The following is an 18,246-nucleotide window of genomic DNA, read 5'->3' as shown; positions in this document are numbered from 1 at the left end:
TCACGACTTTCTGTGTTTCTTCTTTTGGCATGCATAGCATTATGCAGGATTATGCATCTGGGGAACTTGGAAGTCAGCAGAGACAGATGCACAAAGTAAGCATGCGCCAAGACTCTGGAGATTGCGGCGAGCGTTCGGGGGTTTTCCAAATGCGGAGAGGTGGGAGCATTGTATTGTACACCTTACTATCCTCGACCTCTATGAATTATCGCCATCTAAATGAGAAATACAAAGAAATAAGCGACATATGAAGACACGCTGGAGTCATGGATGGTTGAATTATAGACCGTCTGTTTCCCCGAATTGACCCACGACTTTCACCATGGTCACGGAAGTAAATGGCGAAGGCCAGCAGCCCCCTGCGTCTGCTGCCTCGCATCCCCAAACAGCAGGAGCTCCAGCATCAGCGACAGCAACAGCAACAGCAACAGCAACAGCAACAGCAACAGCAACAGCAACAGCAACAGCAACAGCAACCACGACAGTATCGGCAGGAACCACAGGAGCAGGAGCACCGCCACATACGCCTTCATCGGCCGCACACGATTCGACCTTCCAATTAGACGTCAAGAAATTACATTCATTACCCTCGGAACAACAGGACCTGTATCTATTGACTTTCACGTCAGACCTAACTCGCCATGTTGCATCTTTGGACGCTGATGGCGCCTCCGCCGAGCAGATCTGGATCAAGAAGGAGCTGCTCCAGATCGTCAACCTCTCGTCTCCAGCCCCGACTCGAGTGATACGAAACAATCTGGGTCGCTGTTTCGCTGGTGTCTTCGAAAAAGGCAGTCGAAAGCTGTTGTACGAGTCCATCAACGACCTGGTAGCCATTATTAGCGCAGGAAGAGAGAAAGACCTCAAAGCAAAACATGCAGCTGTACACTGTCTGGGCGCCATCTATGAGGCTGCGGGAGATAGTGCCATCAGCTTGTCTGGCATGACCTGTACCGCCATTCTGAAGCTACTGAAATCTGCTTCTGCTCACGCTGGATTGAGGAATGCTATATACAGAGCGCTGGGTCGCGTCATCAGAGGCATCGGCGACTCGTGCGATGAACAAGTTGCAAGGGACATATGGAAGTCCGCTCGCAATGCTGCACCTGCCGACAAAGCACTTCTGGTTCAGTCTGGCGCATGCTGGTGCCTGGAGCAGATGGTCGTCTGTACCTCATATTTCGACAACTCTAACGATTACGAGAAACTGCAAACGGTCATTTGGAAGACGCTCGAGAGCGCTTCCATACCAGTTCGACACGCCGCCGCTTCTTGTCTGGCTGCCGTGCTTGTCAAGAGTCACTCTGAGCTCCCCAATCGCGAATTGCTTGCGAAGAGCAAGAAGTCCAAGAAGACGAAGAAGATGAACCCGAACGAGGAGCCCGATGAAGAACCAGAGCGACCTTCGACGCCATCCTCAAAACCTATCACTGCCTTGTCTTACAGCCTTCCCGAAATACTGAGGCAGTTATCAGTACATTATTGCCGTCCAATCACAAGTAACCGCGCCCGAGCGGGTATCGCTGTGTGCTACAAGTACATCTTCACTCGACTCGGAGAGAGTGTTGTTGAGCACTACTACTCGGACATTGCTAGACACTTTTGCAATGACCTACTGTCACACCCAAGTCTTGTTCACAACAGATATCGCAATCTCATCACGAGGAAATTTGTCCGCATACTGATGCAGGAAGTCGTGCAAAGTATGCTGGGTGAAACTTCACAATTGAATGCAGCAAGGTTCATAGTCAACGACATCATCAAAGACTATCCCCAGGTTCTCAAAGAACGTCCAGAGCCCACTAAACAGGCATTGACCGCCGCCCTGAGTATGCTCACATCTCTTATCAGGGAGCTAGATGCCGTTGTGAACACAATAGCCGATATCTGCCGTGAAGGTCTCCTACAAGTCATACAGCACCCGAGCTACACCGTCCAGGTTCATGCATCGAGATGCATGAGAGCCTTCGTTCTCGCCTGTCCTCAGCAGCTCTTGCCCACAGTCACCATTTGTACCAACAGCGTCACGAGAGAGTTGGGTTTTCTGGGGACGCAGAAGCAAGGCCCGAGACGTTGCCTCGGCTATGCCAATGGTCTGGCTGCCGTGCTGAGTGCTTGCGACAAGCAGCCTCTCTATGGATCCGTCGATGTCTACTCACGAGTCTTGACCACGGCCACATCGCAACTCAAGTCCAGTAGTGCTTCCGATCTACGTGTTTCGAGCACCCAGGTCCAAGTCGCATGGATCATGATTGGCGGTTTGATGTCGCTTGGCCCTAATTTTGTCAAGATCCACCTCTCGCAGCTGCTGCTTCTCTGGAAGAACGCCTTGCCGCTTCCACTTCCAAATATGAACAAACGCACCATACTCGAGCTGAACTTTCTTGCACACGTGCGGGAGTGCGCCCTCGCTGCTCTCATGGCATTCTTGCAATACAACACAAAGCTCCTGACCTCGGATGTTTCCAAGAGACTCGCAGGGATGCTGCAAAACACGGCCGCTTTTTTAGCTGCCCTACCAGAGAAAAAGACTGCGGAAGACAGGACGCAGCGTCTATCGCCATCTTTGCAACTCATCGATTTCGATCATATGGTTCGCAGACGTGTCTTTCAATGCTACACCTCGCTCGTCACATCGAGCTCCTTGGGTGCTGCTGAGATCGCAATGCAGTCGAACATTTTGCCCCTGGCTGTGTCTTCTTTTGCGGATCCCGAACGCTACGGCGCATCATCATTCGCCGTGTCGATCGCCAGTTCTGCAGGAGCATTTGAAAGCATATGGAGCGTTGGTGATCAGTTCGGCTTTGGCGTCAACGGACTCATGAAGGGGCTGGACTATGAATACACACGATTTGAGAGTCGGAAAGCCGAGACTCACTGGACGACGCACGACAATGCCGAGGCATACATTGATACCACTCTTCTCTCCCCTATCTGTGGTGCTTGGGAACACGACTCGACTACTTCTTACGTCAACGTAGCCGATGATGGTAACGATGTGCAGCCACAACCACCAATCACAGAAGTCATCAATACTGCTATAGGTATATTCGCCCTAGTGTTCTCTCATCAGTCGCCAAAGATACAAGAGAGTATCCTCGAACAAATCTCTTCTTTTCTATCATCCATGGCCGCACAAAAGGACCCAGCCCAGAGGGCGGCTCTTACGGCGAATGTTGCTCTGGCGGTTCTGATCGCACTCAAAGTCTCCAACGGCGAGGCTACGACTCCTTCGAAGCAGATCCAGAGCGCTACAGCAGAGAAGACGTTACAGCAGATGCTTCACGCTTTCGTCATCGATCCCGACCCAAGCATACGCACCATAGCCGCTGAAGCGCTCGGAAGACTATGCAGTACATGTGGTAACGATCTCACGACGCGCGAAGTACAAGAGCTCATCAATCTCATCGTCTCAAATCGTGAACCGCATGCTAGATCTGGTTGCGCATCAGCGCTAGCGTGTATCCACGCTCAGCTTGGTGGTATGGCTGCTGGCTTTCATCTCAAGAACATCCTAGGCATTTTGATGTCCTTGGCCGCAGACCCGCACCCTGTCGTGCATTTCTGGGCCCTGGAGAGCTTATGCAAGGTCGTGGACTCGGCTGGCTTGACGTACTCCGGTTACGTCTCCAGCACCATCGGTCTGCTGGGCCAGCTGTATGTCCTCGATAGTCACAACGCAGAAGGGCCTTCACAAGCGTCGTCTGATCTTGAGATGACTCTTGCTACCACTGCTGTGAATGCGAGATGTGTAGACTCCTTGATCAATGTCCTGGGCCCTGACCTTCAGGAAATGGCCAAGCCGAGGAACATGATGCTCACACTCATAGGCCAACTTCAACTTGAAGATGACTCTCTTGCTCTTGTCGAATCGACGAGATGTCTCGGTGACCTGTCTGTATACGCACCAGGGCAGATGGAGTTCTCCATCTATGTCAAGCGACTACAGCAAGATCTCGATCATCCCTCTCTCGAAGTGCAGGATATCGCTATCGAAGGTCTAGCAAATCTGATGCGAAGGGACACCGAGGAGATCATCCGTACTGCAGACCCCGGGCTCGAGGAGAAGCTATGGGAGATTCTAGACCAGGACCCAGGCCAAGAGATCGTCAGAGGAATTTTCACGAACTGGCTCTCCCAGACCGGTCTCGTAGACACCGAGGGCTGGATCCAGCGGATCAGCTCTGTACTCACAAAGTCCAAAGCTCGCGTTGATGAAGCTGCCCAGAAGAACTCAGCCAAACCCAAGTCCGCTGGTCCTGACTTGCAAGACGAGGAAGCGGCTGGATTTGCTTCTGCTGGAGGAGCCAAGGACGAAGAAGAGAATGCTGCACCCACAAGCACTATGGAGCTCATGAGGTGGCAAGTCAGGCTTTTCGCCATGGACTTGCTCAATGAGTTGTTGAACACAATAAGCAAAGACTTTGCCGCGAGCGATGAAACTCTGGCACTGTCTGTTTTACAACAAAGGGTCGCAGAAGTCATCAAAATTGCGTTTTCGGCAAGTACAGCAAGTGTTGTGGGACTTAGGGTCAAGGGTCTGCGCATAATTGATCAGATTTTGAAGCTCTTCGGCGGTACACCTGACCCGGACTTTACTGAGGCGATGCTGTTGGAACAGTATCAGGCGCAGATCTCGTCTGCGCTGACGCCAGCCTTTGCCGCAGATTCTAGCCCTGAGCTAGCTGCTGAGGCGATCAATGTTTGTGCTACGTTCATCTCCATCGGTATCGTTCGGGACGTGGACCGCATGGGTAGGATATTGAAGTTGCTGGTGTCGGCGCTCGAGAACTTTTCAAGTATGTTGCATTCGTCAGAGTCGTCGAAGATGTGATGAGATGATCTACTATACACACGGCAGTGTAGTGTCGGTGACCTGTTGACTAAAGCTGACTTCTCCTAGATCCTGATGCCGAAACGGCAACTGTTGGCGAACTCAAAGGACTCAGCTCAAACGCTCAAGTTATGGTCCGCATGGCTGTCTACTCCGCCTGGGCTGGTCTTCAAGTTGCTAGTGCTGAGCAAAGGTACCTGGTGGATGTCTTGAGGCCACACGTTGCTCGATTGACACCACTCTGGCTGTCTTCCTTGCAGGAATACTCGCGGCTGCGGTTTGAGCCTGATATCTCCAGTGTTACTGGCACTGCGCCTCTATCTGGGGATCTGGAGACATTGTATGCCGCTTTGAACAGGCAAACATTGTTGAAGGTAAGACATTTCTCACTCCCAGCTAGCTGCAGAAGTTCGAAGTTGCTAACATCTCTCATAGTTCTACCAAGATTCATGGCTTAACCTCGTTGACGCCATCGCTAGTCTCATCGATGAAGACAGCGACTTCGTCTTCGACGCGCTTGACGGTAACCTTGACCCTGCCACTAACGCGGAAGGAGAGTCACAAGGCGATGGACCGAGCAAATCAGTATCTACCCGTCGCAACAGTGCCATTAACTACCGAGAGGAGCCTGTGGCCTTTTTCTTTGTTCTCTTTGGTCTTGTTTTCGAAGCCTTGGTCACAAGACCGTCCTCAAACAGGGATACTTCTTCGACGAGTGTACGAACGCTGGAGATTCTGCTGGCATTGAAAAGGATCCTCCGTCCTTCAGTGTCTGGAAACGCCATCTACCAAGAGGTGGTCTTCGCCGAGACCATGGATCTGCTAGACAGAATGGTCCTTACCGAAAGTGCAGATGTGCAGACTGCGATAGTGGAAATTGCTCGCAACCTTTGCATGGGCCACCCATCGTCGCGTCATGGTGTTACCGAAGAAGACAACGACCACCTGTCAGACGACATTGACCAATTGTTCGAGCTGACACGTATCATTGTTCTTGTTCTCGCAGGCTTGATCCCAGGCCTCGGGCCAGAGGCCAACAGGAGTAACATGACCGCAGCCGGCATGACAGATGAGAGCATTAATCTTGCTGTCATCAGTCTTGATGCTCTGGTCAACGCATCATCCGTCTTCCCAAACATCATCAAGTCCGACCTTCATGCTTGCATTTTCCACATTTTCACCATAATCCTCTCTTCTCCTTTCTGTCAGCCGCTGCTCGTCCCACAGGCTCTGCCAATCTTCCGCCGTTTCATAGTCGACATTGTGGACGACGTTAAATTGAAGGAGGATAGCAAGACACAGATACAAGCAACGCTATCGCGCTTTTCACTTGTCATCAAGAATGCACAAAAGCGCGAGATCGAACACGCGCTATTGGCCGAGAAGAACACACTGTTAGCTGGGACCATGCTCGTGACTTCGGCTTCCGCAGCGTTCGCAGAACAGCCACGACCCAACTCATCCTCCTCCAGCGCAGAAGCAATAGCCACCACCACAGCAACGAGTGAAACATCAATCCTATCACGCTTCCTCGACGAACTATGCGACTGCGTCGACAACCGCATGACGAACAAGATGGCCGCGGGCTGCATCCGATCGCTGCTCCTCCACTCCTCATCCACCCCCGCCATAGCCTCCATAACATCCGCCAAATTCCTGCCCAAAATCATGACCTTCTTAACCCGCCCCTCCGACCTCGAAGGAATGGACGAATGCCGCACCCTCCTCGCATCCACACTAACGTCCTTCACCGCCTCCTCGTCAAACAAACCAGTCCTCTACACCATCACTCTGCCCACCCTCCTCGCGCGCGCTCACGCCGACGCCTCAGAAGCAACAGAGTCCGAAACCGCCACGCGTCTGCTCGAGCTCGTTAGCGCCGACGCAGCGGCATTCAAAGCCGTCGTGGCGCGCATGGACCCGGAGATGAAGACGTATCTCGGCGTCATTCTGCAGAAAGGTGCGGCTGCGCGAGCAGGGCAGGATGGTAGCGCTGGGAGAGGTGAGAATGATGAGGGCGCTGATGGGGGACGGCCGAGGATTGAACTCAAGATGAACTTTTAGAGCTGGCTGTAGTCTTCTTTTGGTATCTTGAGTGGCTGAGCCGTACTGCACTATAGCGCAGGGACAGACTAGGACCTGGGAAGATATCACATTGAAACGATGGGCGAAGAACCTTGCCCCACGAAAGGTAAGAAGGGAAGCAAGCAAGCAAGCCAGCAAGAAATTACCCCAGCACGACGAACCAACATATATCCATTGAAGCGAGAACACAAAAGATACAATTAATACCGTACATCCAACTAAACCTTTCCATTCCATGTCAACCCTACAAGTCAATCCAAAGCAACACAATACAAAACGACTGCCTAATTCTTGGACAAGCCCTTCTATAGCAAGGAAAATACAGACTAATAACCAAACCCCACCATCTCACTCCTTAAATTAAACCCTATCGAAATAAGAGTAGAAACACAAATGTGAGAACACACTACCTACTTCTCGATCGAACCCCATCGCAAAGAAGGAAAGGCAGACCGATGCCTAGAAAACCCGCCATTCAACTTCTTGATAATGCTTATACCAAAGGAAGCATGCAAATTGATACACAAGCCTCCACCACCCACTCCTTAGATCGAAGCCTATCAGTCAGAAAAATGGACACCAATAAACAAACTTCCATTATCTCACTTCTTGATGAACCCCATTAAACAGCAAAAATGACGACTCTGAATGACTTGAATTAATACGAGGCTATCGAGATTGAAGCTGAAGCTGAAATTGAACATTGTGGATTCGATGATATGGAGGTTATAGTCTAATGTGAAGCAGTAGCTTAAAGGAACAAGAAAAAGTAGTAGTAGTAGTAGTAGTAGTAGTAGTAGTAGTAAGTGTGTAAGTAAAGTAGGTAGCTAGGTGGGTAGATTTATAGGAAGAAGAACGAACAAGGCTGCCAGAATAGTAATTACATATAGAGAGAGGTGTGTAGTGCTTCGTGGGCTTCCACTCGCGAAGAAAAGTCTAGAGGGAAAGGAGAATAAAGCAAGCCATGCCATACCAAGACACACGTTCGTCTGTCTGCAAATGGGGTTTCCGTCTAGAAGGAAGTATGACAATAATAACCAGAATGACGATGTCCGACACACAGACACGCATCCGTGCAAACATACACGCAAAGGAGGCAGCGATAAGAAAAGAGATGGGAAGAGGAAGGTTCGGTGATGCAAAGTCCAAAGATAACAAGACGTACAAACAGCCCACTCAAGAAGGAGAATGAAGAAGAAGCGGATAAGAAAGAAATGGGTATATAGAATGGTTGACAAAACCCAAACGTTTCAACGGACAGTGTGGAAAACAAATCCACCTAAATATATGTTTTTTCTCTCTCTGTCGCGTCTCTCAATCCTTCGGCTGCTGCTGGTCTTCGCCATCCTCCGACTCTTCTGGCCCAGGAGTCGGCATTTGCTGCGTCTCTTCCATTGGTGTCGAAAAACTGTCGACTTCGGAGTGCGCGTCGTCGTCAACGTCGCCGTCGCCGTCGCGGTTGTTTTGACTTTGAGCAGCGTGATCGTCGCCGTGATGTGATGTGGTAGGAGACGGAGGACTGACGATCGTGATCGGCGGTGATGGCAAGGGCGGTGAAGCGAGAGGTGATCTGTAGCCTCCGTCTTTGGAAGATGTGACAGACTCCGTTTCCGTCACAGCGGTGCCTGGTCGAGTATGCTCGCCGCCTTCCCCTTCCTCATGGATGGTAACATGCGGCACGTCACTGGTCGACGTCTGACCCGCCCTCCGCCGTCGTCGCCGAGCTCGCTCGTCATCTGCATGGTCTCTCCTTCGTCGCACCCGCAGACTCTCGTCTCTGATAGGGGGGTCGGCATCGGGCCCGTCTGCTCTTAGGCTCTGCATGAGAGATGCAGCACGTTCGGCGACGTCTTCACCTTCCGAAATAGCGCCTGCATCGTTCTCGCCGGGAGCCAGACTCTTGTCTGAAGAGCCCGGTCGAGCGACAGACTCGGGGCTGAGTGGAGCATCTTCGGCGCTTGGATCTGCCACGCCCGCGACCTCTGGCGCTTGTTGTCCTGAGGCAACCCGTCGTTGGTGTCGGTCGTTGAGACGTGCGCGTCGTCTTCTGTCGCGAGTATCGCGTGTCTGTGGTGCTGCTGCTCGCAGCTTCTCCAGCAGACTGTCCATGGCACCAGTTGACGCCGGTGATGGTGGTCCGCTCTCGCCGATGCTGGCTGCGAGAGTTTGACCAACAGTTGCTTGTTGTTTACGACGCATAGATATCTCATTGCGACGTTGAGTCTCTTCGGATGTGACGTTCTTGTCTCGGGATCGCTGTAGTCACAATTCGTTAGCAGATCTTCTCGTGACTCCTTCACTACTCGACACATACCTTGTATTCGTTGACAAAGTTAGCAAGCTTGGTGAAGAACTCTCTACGAGCGTTCTCGTCTTTGTTGTCATCGCCGAAGAAAGTAAGAATATCATCGTAGACCCGCTTCATCTCATCGAGATAGACTTGCATCTGCTCTGCCTTCCGTCTAGCTTCCTTCATTGACCTCTGGACGACCTGACTCACGCGGTCCTCCGGATGGAATTTGCGAGCATCGCTCAAATTACCGGCGTCGAGTGATTGCTGGACATTCTTGATGTTATCAATGTACCTCTTCGCATCTACGGCAAGTTGCTCGACGTTAAGCTTCTGCGCGACAGCCACGCCGGCAATGTCCTCGGGGAAGTCAGCCCACTGTGGATATTGTCTTCTGACAACCCGCTCGACATAATCCATCAGTGTCGATTCGTTCTTATCATCCTTGACCATGCCAAGTCGCGCAAGCGAGCTTAGCTTGAAACCGATGGCCTGCTTATTGGAGTCGTTCATGTAATTACCGATGTCAAGAATAAGTCCAAAGACCGGCATCAGTCTGACAGAGTCACGCAGAGATTCAGAAGTCGAGACAACCATCTTGAGCTTATCAGAGATTTCGTCGTACTCCTGCTCAAAAGTCCTTGTGAGCATCAATGCTCTCATCCTAGCCTTCCAATAGTGATGCAGCTCGAATGCAGTGAACAGATAGAGCTGGTCTTCTCTTGTGAGCTCGTTTGGATCCTGCTCACGCGGCGTCCTCAGTGCGTCGGGACCCGTCCAGTCCTTGCTGTACGGTGCCATCAACTTGGACGTGTTGTCAGGGATGACACACATATCTTCATGTTGCAAGAAGTCCATGACGACGGGATTCTCAAGTATCTCCTTGTCGCAATGAACAATCATGTTCACAATATCGTCAACCTCGCGCTGAGAGAAGACTGCCATGGAGATCTGAAACTTCTGCATCAAGTTGCTGGCAATAATCTGCTTCTTATCGCTCTTCTTCGAGTCCTTCTTGCCAATAGCCTTGATCTCCTTCGCCATGAACAGCCGCTCAATCTCGTCAAGAATACCTTTCTTGCTAAGTTCAGCGTAATGCTCTTCCTTGGATCCAGGGGTCGGCGCGTGCTGCGCCCACATGGTGACTTCAGGAGAATCAACCTTCTCCCAATGAAGAGCCTTCAGCTTCTTCTTAGGGCGAGCGAAGCCAAGTCCGACAGAAGAAGCCCCGGGCATCATAGGAGCTGATGGCAGGAAGCCACCCTTTCTACCACCAGGCATAGGAGGTGCACCGGGTGGAGGCGGTGGAGGCGGAGGACCCCCCATACCAGGGGGAGGTGGGGGAGGCGGTGGAGGGCCGCCACTGAAACCTGGCATAGGTGGAGGAGGGGGTGGCGGAGGACCACCAGCGGAAAAGCCAGGCATGGGCGGAGGAGGTGGCGGAGCTGGGCCGCCGAAATTCGATCCTGGAGGTCCTGGAGGGGGTGGAGGAGGTGGCGGTCCTGAGAAACCGGACATGGGAGGCGCTGGTGGGGCCGGTGTTCCATCGAAAGAGCCAGGCATGGGTGGAGGAGGTGGCGGTCCTTGACCTGTGAAACTGCCTCCTGGGAACCCGCCAGGGACCCCGCCCGGGATGCCTCCCGGTACACCGCCTGGTATACCACCTGGTACGCCACCAGGTACTCCTCCTGGGACGCTTCCGGGGACACCCCCTGGAATACCACCTGCGAAACCACCAGGGACACCACCAGGAATACCACCAGGAACACCACCTAGCACGCCGCCTGGAATGCCTCCTGAAGTCGGGTCTGACGGCGTTCTTGGCGTGTCTGAGTCGAGACTTGGGTGCGAGGGGCCTGTGGTAACTCCATCACCTTCATCGTCGCTGGCGTCAATCTTGGGTACTTTGGCGGTGATGTCGCTGAGATAGCCAGCCTGGGCAGAACTTGCCACGGCAGAGCTAACCTTTGGTCGTATCAGTTCGACAATGCGAGGCTTCTCATACACAGCATCATCATCGTCGTCAGCCATACTGGCATCACTGCCGACTCTGATATGTCCACCAACGGGCTTTCTGGATATACCACTGCGGCCTCTAGCACTGCCAAGGTAGCCATTCTGCGTGAGACGGTCTGCGAATGCTGACTGTTCTTCATCGCCCATGCCGCCTTCCATCTGCTCACGCAGCTCACGAAGCTTATCCGATGGGCTGACTTGCTGCCAGACTTTGCCTTCCAGTTTCGCTTGGGTCTTGGCCCTCTCGAGTTGCATCTGGAGTTTGTCCATGAGCTTCTCACGATCCATAATACCTTGCATAGCAGCGGCGTGTGCGACGCCATCTTTGCCGGCAGCTTTCGCGTGCGAGGCTGCGATATCCTGGGCATCTCGAAGCATAAGATACAGTTCTCGAGTCTCTAGTTCATTGCGTTGGAGCTCCTGGGCGCGCAGTCGCTGGATCTCGGCAATTTCGGCCTTGTAGGCCTCGAGTTGTCTCTGCTGCAAGTCGATGATGGCGGTCTGCTCAGCGAGTTGTTTCTTCAGCTTCGCAACCATGCCATCGGCTCCGAGTGCGATCTGGGCGCGCATCTCGTCGCGCTCCGCGAGCGCTGACTCGGCAATCTGACGGGCTTCGATAGCTTCATCGCGGGCTTGTCTGGCTTCAGAGTCGGTATACAACTTGTCCATAAGACTCTGAACGGTAAAGTTGAGGCTCTGCTTGAGATCCATATCAGGCAAGCGACGATCCATAGCGACATAGCTCAACATGGCATCTACCAGCTGAAACATGCGCAGGCGGTCCTCACCCTCATTGTCTCTGATAAGCAAGAGATGTTGTAGCGCGGACACGAAGTAGTCGCCAGATGCGCTTCCTTCCACCTTCGACATGATAGCCTCGACGATCTGCTTGGGATCGTTGAGATCCTTCATCTCCTCCTGCGCAGGATCGAGAATGCTATTGTTCTCCTGCTCGAGCAGGTCCTCATAGTCGATGATTTCATTCTGGCGATACCTCGCAATCTGTTTATCAATGACATCGTACTGGAAACTCTCCATCTTGGTCAAGATACGCTTGATACCGCAAGCGGTGAACTGGGCGCGAATGTGACATCTCAAATGTAAGTCTCTATCTGGGGCATCGACAATCATGTTGACAAGGAAGAGCGATGCCACCGCGTACTCCATGAGGAGGTTCTCCATACCAATGCCACCGCTGCGCACTTCATCACTGGCTCCGACCAAGCTGCCCATTTTTCCTCGGCCATCGGTTGTGACTTCGACGATGCGCATCCAGGCGTCGAATCTACCATTCTCACCTTGGGCGGCCTTGAGCTGGTCCAAAGCTTGCAGTACCTTTTGGTGGCCTTCACCGTCGGCCCAGTGACACAAGAAGGTGAGTACTTCGCTGACTAGTTTTCTTGTGTTCAGTCGAGGAGAGATAAGTGAGGCAGCCAATGCCATGACGACTGGAGTATGTTCGAGAGCATCATCGGCGCCATATTTGTTGTTCATTAGGGCTTTGAGACATTTGACAATATCATATTCACGATCCAGATCTTTGTCGCTCGTCGAACCCAAAACAGGAGTTGGCCCTGAGCCTTGCCTTCGATTGATCTTGTTTAAGACGTTCGCCAGAGCCACCTGACCCTGCGCTTCGACAAACGCCTTGACCCATCCGATTGGCTGAGTCCTCAAGCTGACAGCCAAACTCTGTAATAACTTGGGCGAGATGGAGTTGTCGAGGATTTTTCTGACATACCACTCTGGACTTCCTTCCTCATCTGCTCGTCCCAGGAGACCAACAGAATGGTCCTGGCCTACAGTCGCGCGAGCGTGTTGCCTCTTCTTTTGCTCCGCCTGCCACTCGGCCAGTCGATCTTGGTGCACCAGTGTCCACTTCTTGGATATAGGATAAGCCTCCATCTGCCGCCTGGCTTGCTCCGGTAAACTCTTCCAACCTCTTTTGTGCATCAACTCGATGAACTCTTGCTCGATCTTCTTGTCGTCTGTAGGGCGGTTAAGAACGAAGCCGTCCGGTGAAAATGAGGTAGTTGAGTTCGCGGCCGACGGATGGAGACTCCCGAGTATGCTGTGAGACTGGGACTGACGTGTCGAGGTTGGGGCAAGCTGAGGCATCAGAGTGCCAGAGTCCAAGGACATGGAGGGAAAACCTTGAGAAAAGCTGTGAATGGAAAAGGCAGTCGATTGACGTCCTTGGGAGTTGTCGGACCTAATGCTGGCCTGGTCCGAGGAGGCGCGTGTGTTAATGGAAGGATCGTATAGGGAGCGCTCATAAGAGTCGCTCCTGCCCACATTCGAGAGAGCATATTGTGAGGAGTGTGCCGGAGGTTTAGGTGGAGGCATTGACGCATCCACAGCAGGATATTGATGGAAATCTGTGCCACCCTTGTTCAGATGATGAGGCAAAGGATCCCGACTCGGCGGGCGTTCACGCTCATCTTTGGGCAGATAATGTACAGGAATAGGCGTCTGCGTATTGCGACTGGTAGCATCGTAGGGAATGGATGTGATTACTCCAGCCTGGGGGGCGAATCCACCTGCTCCCGCAGGGTCTCCCTGGTGGTAGTAACGAGAATCAACAGTGCTGACAGAGCTGCGATGGGAATGTCTTGATGAATGTGATCCCGGTAGACTATGAGCTGTCGTAGGCGTCGCCACCGCTGTCGGCGTCGTCGGTGGGTCAGGCACGAGGTGGACATCAATGCCCGGGGGGTTAATGCCCTGACTGTGGGCTTTGTCCTTGTGTCGCCGCGAGAAGAAAGACTTGCTGGCCGACGTCTGTCTAGCTTTGCCCTCGCCACTGCCAGATACCATGATGACTGGGACCTATAGAGAGACGGCGTGTCCTGGATCACCGTCGGGGATAGCGGCGCGGTTGCCCTGTTTGGTGCGTGCCTTCCTCGATTCTTCTTGACCCTCCAATCGCTCCTGCTCTTCTGGCGGTTGTTTTGTTTGACCACTTCTGACCTCTGACCGACCTTCGTCACTTTCCGACTAGTCTTATCATCCTATTCCATGCGCACGTTCACTGGGCGTGGCAAAATGCAAACACACAAAGGGCTGTGCAAGTCGCGTGGATTGTAGTCTGCGCGCGCTTGAGCTGAAGGAACAAATAATAATAAACGACCGACTCCAGACTCCAGATTCCAGGATGCGGATTCAAGGCCGGATCGGGACAGCAGCGGCAATACCGTCGGCGGCGACCGTGACTTCTTGCGAGCTTGCTTTCGCCTGGGCTTTGCGGCACGGCTGGGCTAAAGATACCTTCTCTGTCACCCTACCTTGGTGAACGTGCGTGCACAGAACCAATAAATTGTTGAGGTGGAAAAAGGTTGTGAAGCAAAAGGGAACGAGTAAGCTGTATATTGTAATCACTGTTACAGAAGTCGACGAATCCTACTAGCGTTGGGTATTATTATTGCTGCTGCTGTTGTTGTTCTTTAAGTTGATCAAGATACTTGTACACTGCTATGCCTTGCCTCTGACCCTTGCTCACAAGCTATCTTACCCTACTTGAACTGTGCTTGTGCTAACAAAAGAACAACCTTATGAGGGCGAAAGCTGAACGTTGCAATCGATTGCCATGTGCTAGGACCCTTTCGCCTCAACATCATCCTCCACGCTGTACAAGGAGGGCCCCCAGCCGCTGCACAGTGCGCATTTGTTCCAGCCCAAAGACTTGATATCGGCGCCGCTCTCTGTGAGGCACACGTCAAGACGTCTTGCGATTCTCAGTATGCCCTCCTTATTGTGGGGAGTTTCTCGTTGGGGGATCTTCAGATTATGTGTATAGGGTACTTGTACGTTATTTATTTCACCTACCTAACCTTACTTGTATTATTTACCCTTTTACCCTGAGCTTCGGATACTGAACTCTATCGACTGGTTGCCCTCTCACACGACCATGATCATGGTCGCCATCATATGAATGTGCAAAGCTGAAACTCCATCAATCGTAAGCCTTCGTGCCCTGTGATCATGGCCATACTTGGTACGAAGGGCCTTGCAGAATGCTGTCTCCAGGACTTTTGTGGCTGTCGCAACCCTTGTGTGCAAATTACTTCTGTAGAGGTCGTGCCTTCCGACAAGGATGCCTGTGCGCGCGCGCCGAGCCTGATCCCCTGAAATGCACTCCGTATCCGCTTCCACCTCCGCTGCAGTGCAGTCTTGCCGGATTTGCACTACAGTAACTCAGGCTACTTGTCCTTAGCTCTTACACCACGATACTATAGCCCTGGAGATCATCAGTATCATAAACATGTGCAGTCTGTTCGGTCTCAAATCAATAAAGTTGGTGTCGCAATATACAGAGATGGAGATCACACTAGCTTCTCCCATTGGAGTATTCTAGTTCAGCCTATGTATTTACTGCATCCTACGGCGATCTCATAAACATCCTGCGATAGCAACCGCGAAAGATTTGCGACAAATCGTAGATGCACTGTCTACAAACAGTATTCCGGATCCATGTCCTCTTGTCCTATTGATCCTACAGAAGCTGGCATATTTCCCAGGCTGCCGCTTTCGTATTACTCTTTGCCGGACTGTCCGTCTTCAGTACGCGAACCGGAATGTTGGATGGTCATCTCCGAGATTGTCGGCGTCAGGGAGCTGCAGACGGTAATCTCGCAACCCTGCATTCCTCTTCCTATTCTCATACCTGAGGAACGCAATCCATATGGTCGCCACGGCCCCAGTCATCAATAGCAGTGCAAACGATGTTCCGTAACCTGCAGCTCAAGGTTAATATGTGCCGTCTACATCCGTATAGGGAGGCCTAATATACCTGTTGGATAGTACGGCGCCTCAGTCGTTATGAATGTGTTCGATGCGACAAGCCCTGCGGCATTGCCTAGTCCAATCATCGTCCCGGACGTGAAGGCTCTGTTATGCGCAGTTGTAAGCATAATACAATGCATGCACGCTTCCGACGACATGGCTTACCTCTTATAATGCCCACTCGCACAATTCATCACCCACGACACAACCATCGGTTGCACTATGTAACCCGAGCTGGTGATGAAGAATAGTGCCATATACTTGACTTGTGCGTCGATGCCAGTCTTTTGCACCAGTAAGATGATGTAGCCTATCGATCCACAACCTATCCCGAACATGAGAAACACATATCGATTATTGATCTTCATACTTGCATAGCAAACGCCCAAGCAGCAGACACTTGCTACCACATACAGTGGTATGCTATGGACCTGTGCAGAGGCCGATGTCCAGCCAAGCTCCTTGAGCAGTGTTGGATTGAAGTAATTGGTTGCATAGTTGGTGTTGACGATGCCGCCGTACATGAGAGCTCTGCCAGAGTTTTTCGTCAGCAATCGAGGAGCTGCCACTTGTGGCGCACATCTACTCACCCTAGCCACACCTTCCAATCCCGAAGACAGCGTCGCCAGTTCATTCTGTCCATTCTCGCTTCGCTCTCGTTGTTGATGCTCAATCTGGTCAAAAGCACTTTGCGTTCATCCTCATTGAGAAACTTCGCTTCGGCCGGGAAATCGACCAGCCAGAAGTAGCTGACGATGGACACCAGGATAGTGAATAGACCTTCGATGATGAAAATCCTATGATCGACTGTTAGCTCAAACTGCGCATCGGTTTGATTGCAGACCCTACCATCGCCACCCACTGTAGCCGGCAATACCGTCCATGTTCGCAATGGCATAAGCGAGCAGACCGCCAAATGCTCCAGCAAGCGTTCCAGACATGTACCACCAAGCCAGCCGCCATGGAAGCTCCTCGCGCCGGTAATACATGGTAATGAGAAGGATCGTTCCAGGTGACAGGCCGCTCTCGAAGATACCAAGTATGAAGCGACAAGCGATCAAGGCGCCGTAAGATTGCACCACACCTTGACATACGCTCATGAGACCTATCTCGTTAGCCCCACTAGACTGCACTCCGGACTGCACTCCGACTTTCCCAGGAATTTCTAGACTCACCACAGCCAAACAGCAATACACTGAGCCATATCTTGGGTGAGACATGCTTCAGAATCAGATTACTGGGCGTTTCGCAAAGGATGAAAGGGATGAAGACAATAAGCAAGGCGACATTGTAATTCGTCCCATGCATACGAAGATCCCTCTCCAGTCCTTGTATCCTCGCATTACCGATGTTGACTCTTTGTGGGGAAGATTTAGCAGAGTAATCTCACTCAGCACCAAGCTTTCCAGCTTACCTGTCGATGAAGGACAATGCAAAGATGACAATGGTCGGAGGTACAACTCTCCAGTCACATTTACGTACTACTCGTTTTTCGAAAGCTAGATCGATCTCTCGGCAGCTATGAGAGTCGTCTGAGTCTCTACTGCGGGTTATAGAGTAGGTAGCCTTCTCGTCTGCTGTGTCAAGAGGTTGGGGATCTGGCTTCGAGCTCATGGTTCCTGTTTATGCTGTGCACCTGCAGGTCAGCAAAAGAAGTTCACCAAGACTGTGTAGAAGAAAGCAGAGAAGAAATGTCTTGCAAGACATCGAAATCCTGATGCACAGCGTGCAGCTGCTACTTTATATGACAGTCTCCCGCTCTTCTGTCGATAGCAAGACTCGCGTCTCCCGACCTCTACAGCACGGATATCTTCGGCACAGAGTATCCCGGAGTAGTCCTGGGGTACTATTGCCACTCCAGGGATGTTTGGTGGACTTGACAGGGCACCAGAGATAGTACATCAACCAATATGATGGTCCTAGCATCCTCTTCGGAAGATAAGCCAATGCACTCGCGTTCACCTTTGAAAGTTAGGTTGACACGGTACAGATTGTGACATAGCATAGCTCGGCGATCGTTAATCTGTCAACCTGACATGTCGTTGGACAACCAAAAAGGACTGCTGTTGACTATCTAATAGACCAAAAGAGCGCTGCGCAGCCGAATGCCGTTGCCCCGCGATTCTGTGTTGTGCGGCTCCTTTTCACTTCCATGTGAACCTCCTCAATTGAACATTATCTGCAACATGAATACACTCTCTTCCTCATGAGAACTCACGACATATATCCGGCTGACTGC

General features: G+C 51.9%; 2 protein-coding genes across 2 annotated transcripts; one reads left to right on the top strand and one right to left on the bottom strand.

Annotated features, from left to right (window-relative positions):
* Nucleotides 1-322: 322 nt before the first annotated feature.
* AAFC00_005074 (uncharacterized protein) lies at nucleotides 323-6,898 on the top strand (the record flags this gene model as incomplete). Its single annotated transcript, XM_069344808.1, has 3 exons — nucleotides 323-4,799; nucleotides 4,904-5,208; nucleotides 5,270-6,898. 3 exons carry the CDS (start codon nucleotides 323-325, stop codon nucleotides 6,896-6,898), a joined length of 6,411 nt encoding a protein of 2,136 aa, XP_069202634.1.
* A 1,335-nt stretch (nucleotides 6,899-8,233) lies between these two features.
* On the bottom strand, nucleotides 8,234-14,042 carry AAFC00_005073 (uncharacterized protein; the record flags this gene model as incomplete). The annotated part of the gene is made up of 2 exons (XM_069344807.1): nucleotides 8,234-9,175; nucleotides 9,234-14,042. 2 exons carry the CDS (start codon nucleotides 14,040-14,042, stop codon nucleotides 8,234-8,236), a joined length of 5,751 nt encoding a protein of 1,916 aa, XP_069202633.1.
* Nucleotides 14,043-18,246: the final 4,204 nt, after the last annotated feature.

Source organism: Neodothiora populina, assembly GCF_041146345.1.
Source record: "Neodothiora populina strain CPC 39397 chromosome Unknown canker_contig_5, whole genome shotgun sequence".
NCBI classification, from domain to species: Eukaryota; Fungi; Ascomycota; class Dothideomycetes; order Dothideales; family Dothioraceae; genus Neodothiora; species Neodothiora populina.
The sequence above is the reverse complement of the archived record's forward strand: the minus strand, read 5'-3'. Positions and strand labels throughout refer to the sequence as shown.